This window comes from Babesia bigemina, scaffold Bbigscaff_56824 (assembly GCF_000981445.1).
Source record: "Babesia bigemina genome assembly Bbig001, scaffold Bbigscaff_56824".
Classification (NCBI taxonomy): Eukaryota; Apicomplexa; class Aconoidasida; order Piroplasmida; family Babesiidae; genus Babesia; species Babesia bigemina.
This window is the reverse complement of record NW_012236964.1, coordinates 1-7,630: the sequence shown is the minus strand read 5'-3', so window position 1 is coordinate 7,630 and position 7,630 is coordinate 1. Positions and strand designations below refer to the sequence as shown.

At 45.5% G+C, this 7,630-nt stretch overlaps 1 protein-coding gene across 1 annotated transcript; it reads right to left on the bottom strand.

Moving 5' to 3' along the window:
- Positions 1-389: 389 nt before the first annotated feature.
- Positions 390-6,602, bottom strand: BBBOND_0000550 (hypothetical protein, conserved; the record flags this gene model as incomplete). The annotated part of the gene is made up of 1 exon (XM_012914901.1): positions 390-6,602. The coding sequence occupies one exon, from the start codon at positions 6,600-6,602 to the stop codon at positions 390-392; it is 6,213 nt and encodes a 2,070-aa protein (XP_012770355.1).
- Between the last annotated feature and the right edge of the window lie 1,028 nt (positions 6,603-7,630).

Here is a 7,630-nt window from a genome sequence, read left to right as displayed (position 1 = left end):
TGGTCAGCACGTTGGTCAGCACCTTGGTCATCACTCTGGTCATGGCATTGGTCAGCACATTGGTCATCGCATTGGTCAGGTGCTTGGTCAGCACATTGGTCATGGCATTGGTCAGCACATTGGTCAGCACATTGGTCAGCACTTTGGTCATGGCATTGGTCAGCACATTGGTCACCACGTTGGTCATGACATTGGTCACCACTTTGGTCACGGCATTGGTCAGCACATTGGTCAACACTTTGGTCAGCACTTTGGTCACCACTTTAGTTAACTACTACACAATCACATACAACGATTAATGAGTGATACAACAGATTAAAGCACAATTCATAAGTTAGGTGAGTAGGTGATATGCTATGTGAGTGTAGACAGTGAACACATGAGTACGATTATGGTTGCAGGTAAAACACTCTGTTAAGCTTGTTAACACGTGCAGCAGCGAGTAGTGATTGAGCAGCGATGCGATGACTCGAGGGACTATGTAGATGCGATTTGATGTGGAGGAGGTCTAGGCGGATGACCATGATGTGGAGCAGGTAGAGGAAGGAGAGGAGCCAGAGTGCGACGTTGAGCCAGATGAATGGTGCGCGGATGGTGAATAAAAATTCTGGAATTGTTACGTAAACTAGATCGCCCAGTTTGCACTCACCGATAACTACTGATTTCAGTACCATACACATGTCTTTGCACGTTCGCTTGGTCGGCGTGGTGGACAGGGTTGTGCAGTCTCCATGTACGAATCCATATTTGAGCAATGTCGGACGCATCTTCTTACATTGCACAATGGAATTGCAATCTTCCGTGTGAGCGGATCCGTCACCTGCTGGACGACTACTCGCTGTGCAATTTGGTTTGCATTTACTAGTGCGGCACCTCGAACCTTTCGAGTCGCAGTTCGCGGAGCACTCCTCATACAACTTTTTAAGTAGGTCATAGAACGTTTCTGTCAGATACACTATCCACGAAAGATACTTGTCGGCGTCTTTCTCTGTATAAGTGTTGCAGGTATCTTGACAGATGGGTCGCAGGTACGGTCCGCAGGGGTGGGATGCGACGGACGATGGATTACCGTTGCAATGCACAAGGGAGTATAGGTCACCAGTAAGATGTTTCACATTTTTGCCGGAGCCATGGCCACGGTGACGGAATATTGGTGTAATATCCAAATCAGTTGCTTCATTTTCGAAATTGGCCGCTCTTACGGCTGTTTCGAAGGCATTTCTCTTATGAACCTGGCCCTTGTTATCATTGATATCGTTCCAGCCACCGAGGAAATTAAGGTAAAATCCGAACATCTCACCCAATGCTTTGGGGGCACTTGCCAGCAGACAGTTCATATGCGCACATAGTTTGCTGAGTGGAGATGATTCGTCTCCGCACATTTCGGCAAGCACGTTTGTTAGACTGTCACCGGTCAGCCGACGTGACGCCACCGTTTCGATGTCAGCAAATCCCATCGGTGTCGCACATGGGATGCCAGAGTGGCCGCTAAGTGAGCACTTAATTTGACCTCTTTCGGATTTCAGAGAGTGAGGCAGGTACCCTTGCAACCCGTCCTCTAGGAACGATTGTAGTGGTGATTTTACACCGCACTTAGGTATTTGCCTACACTTTTGGTTAGCTGTTTGGTTGCAGCTTTGGTCGCAGTCTTGGTTGGGGCATTGGAGAGCATTGCACTTCCACGCCGATCCATATATTCCCTGGCCATACCAGCAGTCACGCCAGCCTCCAAGATCGGACTCATATGAGCACTGTTGGTATAGTACGTAGAGCTGGTAGTGCAGGCGTTTCAGTAACTCGAACAGCAGACAGAGCAGCGAATTCATGTCAGACGGGTATACTAAACCGTGCGGGTTAACGTTGAAGTCGCAAGCGTAGATGCCTCCCGCGTGACCGTGGCCTTGGATAGTGGTAAGCAAATCGTGCGAATAATGGCATACTTCTGTGAGGCAGTCAGATAAGTGACCGACAGTGATAGCTTCCGGATATGCATCCTTAGATTGACTGCCGAAGTCTTCGAAGGTGATGAAGTCATCACCAGTGTCCTTGGAACCCGCCTTGTCAGTCTTGCCGATTAGCTCACCAAATCCGTCAGACGTCAAATCGAGATATACGGGAGTGTAAGGGAAACTGCTGAACCAGCAAAGTGTCTCATACACGCTGCACGGCGCTTTAGGCTTCTGAGGTGGATTGATGTGCGTGACACGGAAATACGTTTCGAGGCACTCGTAAAGCGCTTTAAGTGAACCACCATCTCGAACGTCATCCAGGCTTGTATAGACGTGTTCATCAGCGGTGCCAATAATGAGACCCTTAATTTGTTCACCAGTCATGGTGCGTTTATCTTGCAATTCTCCGTTCTGCTCGTCGGGATCGGAGACGACGAAACCCTCGTCACCTAGCAGCGTTCCTAGCGCAGTGTATTTGCGTATCTGTTGATCCTTGAAACCGTCATGTTCTGATTTCTTGCCTGACCGCTTTCTCAACTCACTTAGAATCTTCTTCAGAATGGATAACGCCGTGAAGCATACTTTGGCGTACTTGGCGTTGTCGGCGTCCGCGTACTGTTTGCCGGAGTAGGTGTTGACGTAGGCCTTGTCAAGTTCATGAGTCAAGCCGATGAGGCCATGCTTGAGGGCATCCATGACAGCATATGCCATGGCGCCGTAATCTCGAGGCGACAAATTCTGAAGAAAGCCGTCTAGTTTACCACGTAATTGGACAAACTCATCGTCGAAATGCTTTGAAGTATAAATACGGTCAAGCATGTCGTTGATAGCTTGTTTGATATGCTCAACATAAGTTCTATACCGCTCTCTTTGTGGAGCGTGAGATGCGAGTCCCTTTTGTATGTCCTTCCAAATGTAGACTAATACTCTATTCAAATAATCTTTGGTTTTTGAGACAGCGGCATTGAAATTCTCAGGACTGTACGAGGCTACATCCGTGATCATTTTATCCAGCGTTGCATGTTGGTCTACCATCGTCTTAATCAGACCTTTAATTACAGTGGTTTCGTCCTTTTTTATTATTGTTACAATTCTCGATTTTTGTTCCTCCGCTAATTTTTGCAGAGTTGCCAATTCCACCACATGTTGCTCTGCAAACAACTTCTGTACTTGTTCAGTCACGTCGTCCAACGCTTCCGTGACCTTTCCGATTAGTGAGACACGTAGCGATTCAATCGCATTCATGGCGTTCTTCGAGGCTATAATCAATGCTTCACTAACAGCATTTATGGCTGCCGACAATGCGTCGTTAGCATGTGAGACTGCCAATTTAACACCGTATATTCTGCCTTGAATTCCTTCGATTTTCTGTCTCAATTCCTCCATCTTACTGCAGGCCGCTTTTCTCTTATCTTCTACAAAACCGGGAATGTTTTCGAGGTTGTCGATGGTGGTCTTTACGGTTTCGACGGCAGCTAGATACGTCCGCTTGGCACCAGTGCCAACATCGTTGTAACCTGACATATCATCGGGATTAAAATCCGCTGCGCCATTTTTGGCTAGTTGGAAACCCTCAGTGCTCACCGCCTGCTCCATTGCATCGATTTGGCTGCATACCTTCGAAATACCATTTTCGCCGGCATATGTTGTCATCAAGTCTTTGAATTTTTCATCCTCTCCCAACCGAAGCCCTTTAAACAATACTTCAATTTTGCTATCGAGATCTTTGGTCTCGAAGGCTTTCAAGAGTTTCTCGTACGCGCTGATGAATTCATCCATGAGCCTATTCTCACCAAGTTTTATATCTGAATCCCAGCCGCCCATACCGATAGCCACCTTCACCTTTGTTTCTAACGTCTTTTTAATTGTATCACCCAGTGTGTTAGGTTTGACATTACCTTTGTTGGCAACCTCGTTTTTCAGATCTTCCGGAAGTCCTTCCACCGCTAATATTGCACCGTCTACGTTATTAAATGTGCAGTCCCTCAGAAGCATTTCCACAGCATCCGAAACTTGTTTTGCCATTCCATGAAGCTGTTGGAAAATGATGTCCACTGCTGGTATGAGATGAGAGGCTTCTTTACTACTGGTCTTTTTAACATTCGAGTCAACCGCACCTAATATATTTGAGGCAATTTCTCCCAGGTCGTTTCGCATGATTCGATTTTGAATCTTCTGAGCAAATGTTGTTAGACAGGATCTAATATTATTCAAATTCTGAGTGACACTTACCTCCCTATCTGTGACCAATCTGGTGGCAGCTTGCATTTCTTCAGTAAGCTGTTTTACGATTGCCTGTGCAATAGCCTGCTCGCTGGTTCCGTTATTTTTGTAAGGATCTGACTGCTGATGCCAGTCATCACTGGCATAATACCACAGCGAAGTCTTGACTTGTTTACTTTGCAATATCTGTTTTAACCACTGTTCCAAAATTTGATTTCCAAAATTCTTCTGAGTGAATTTATCAACGTACTTCGCAACGCCGACTTCAATCAAATCTAAAGGACCATTCTCAGTATCGCCACCCGATATCTTATCGGTCATCGCTTTCAGCGCATTCTTAATGTCTAGTCCCATATCCGCCTCAATATACTCCGTGACCTTAGTATAGATACACGAATTCAAGATTCTCAAATCATTTTTCACCTTCCATTCCAATTTTTCCATACCTGCTTCCTTCAACCCTTTAACATACGCCTTAATATATTGTTCCACCTTTTTTTTCAAACTTCTCAAATCCCTAATGAGTCCCAAGCCGAGCCCCCTGATTGTTCCTCTAGTCGTGCCTACCGCACTATCTACCGCCGTTTTTACCTTTTTCAACCGGCTTTTATATGCTTCTTCAATGCTCTCAACTGCTTTTTTTACTACCTCAATTTGCTTTTCAAGTGGGCATCTACTATTATCATCGTTTTCTACACCCGCCTTATTTGCTTCAATATCTTTTATACTACCGTGAAGATCTGCAAACATCCCATCAATCCCATTTGTATATTTGTTTCGATATTCGTCAAGAAGTATTTGGGCTTGCTGATCTGCTGTTGCGATAACGCCGTCCAGATATTGAATCTGCTGTTTCCTCTTATCGTTCAATGTATTTATATGATTCACAACTTCATCAATTCCATTTCTTAACGTTTTCTGCACATCGTCACTGTTCATATGAATCGCAGCTTCTAATATATTTTTTTGTTTCAGCAATTCATTGTCCACTTTCACGGCTTGACATCTGAGCACGTCGTCGGCACTCACATCTTTTAGATGTTTTACGACGTTGATTATTGGTTCAATTTCACGCATTACGTTGTTTTTTAATGTGTTATCCAATTTATTAACGTGTTCTGTATTTATGTTATTTATGTGCTGTTCAATTATTTGGATGATGTTCTTCCAATCTTGCAACTGTTCTTCCAGTTTACGATCCTTCTTCATTGACACCGATTTGATATGCGTCCTCTCGATCTCATCACAAAGTGTACCTAAATGCCCTGTGACTGTACTAGTTCGCTTACCTAATTCAAGGAGATATTTCCCCAACCACCCCTTCAATGCGCCGACAGACGCCGCAAGCCCATCACGCCCGGTGCCAATTTTTTTATTTACCTCTTCTAGTACCTTTTCAAGCTTATTACTCATCATATTATCGTACGTTTTAACTGCTTCATCATCTTTCACCGCACTGAGAACACCACTCAAAAATCCCATCACCCCGTCACACAGCCTATCCAAGTCAGAGTACACTATCCCAGTGCCGTCGTAGCCTTTGGAGTCTTTGTTGAAGCCGAGGAAAGTCTGAAGGCCGTCACAAAGATTCTCTAAAAGGTTTTTAGGCTCATTTGGCATAGTTTTAAGTTTCTCATAATTTTCACAAAGCTCCTCCACTTTCTTCAAAGCGTCCAACTTGGACTGCAATTTGGCTAGCTCAGCAGAGGGAGAGGGGGAAGGAAGAGAGTTATTATTAAGCTTATTTTGCTGTTTAAGTTGCTTAATTTGGTTAGTAATTTCAGTAATTTTACGAGACACTTCAACTTGAAGTTGACCAATTTCACCGGTGTCATCAGCCTTGCCACCAGAGTTGACAGACTCAGAAAGCTTAGTAACATAAGGAGAGTAAAGCTTTTTAAGCTCTTCATTACTGTTAATTACAGCGATAATAGCATTCTCAACGGCTTTCTTAACAACATCACTTTCACCAACAAAAGCGCCAAGCTGCCCAGCCAATTCACCAAGCTGGACAATCTTGGAGTCAACAGACTTCAAGGCAGCAGATGGAGGATGTTTTTGGTGAGCCTTTATACAGGCTTTTTTAGCATCATCGCAACGTTGTTTTGTGGAAGTTAAGAGATTTTTTTCGTATTCATTATTAGGTTTCTTAGGTTGTTGAGATTGAAGTTTATTAAGCTCTTCCTCACAGTGCTTAATCTGCTTCTCGTAGTACTGACAATAAGTCTCAGTATCAGAGTATTTGAAGGGGCAAGAAAGCTTCTTTTTTTCGGATTGGAGGGACTTAGTAGCGTTACCTATAGCCTCCTCAATCAACTTTTTCAAAGCTTGAGACAACTTGGTAAGACCATCACCATTGCCACCATTCGCATACCTAACCTGGATCAACCAGTCGATGGACACAGTCAGAAGGGAGGTGAAGGATGACATAGCACAAGTTATTATTGTGGTCTAAAGAGGTCATAGCGGTATTATGGCGAGGTAATTCGGGGGATGTAGAGTGGGTAAGGAGCGATGTAGAGTGGGTTAAGGAGCGATGTAGAGTGGGTTAAGGAGCGATGTAGAGTGTGTAAGGGAGCGATGTAGAGTGGATAGAGGGGCGATGTGGAGTGGATAAAGGGGCGATGTAGAGTGGGTTAGGGAGCGATGTAGGGTGGGTAAAGGGGCGATGTAGAGTGGGTTAAGGGGCGATGTGGAGTGGGTTAGGGAGCGATGTAGAGTGGTTAGGGAGCGATGTAGAGTGGGTAAAGGAGCGATGTAGAGTGGATAAAGGGGCGATGTAGAGTGGATAAAGGGGCGATGTGGAGTGGGTAAAGGGGCGATGTAGAGTGGATAAGGGGCGATGTAGAGTGGATAAAGGAGCGATGCAGAGTGGGTAAGGGAGCGATGTGGAGTGGATAAAGGGGCGATGTAGAGTGGATTAGGGAGCGATTAGAGGAGGTTAAGGGGCGATGTAGAGTGGATAAAGGGGCGATGTGGAGTAGATAAAGGAGCGATGTAGAGTGGGTTAAGGGGCGATGTAGAGTGGGTAAAGGGGCGATGTAGAGTGGATAGAGGAGCGATGTAGAGTGGATTAAAAGCTATGTGGAGTGGGTAAAGGGGCGATGTGGAGTGGGTTAGGGAGCGATGTGGAGTGGATGAAGGAGCGATGTAGAGTGGGTTAAGGGGCGATGTGGAGTGGGTAAAGGGGCGATGTGGAGTGGGTTAGGGAGCGATGTGGAGTGGGTTAGGGAGCGATGTGGAGTGGATAAAGGGGCGATGTGGAGTGGATAAAGGGGCGATGTAGAGTATGTTAGGGAGCGATGTAGAGTGCATAAGGGGCGATGTAGAGTGGATTAGGGAGCGATGTAGAGTGGGTAAAGGGGCGATGTAGAGTGGATTAAGGGGCGATGAGGAGTGGATAAGGGAGCGATGTGGAGTGGGTTAAGGGGCGATGTAGAGTGGGTTAAGGGGCGATG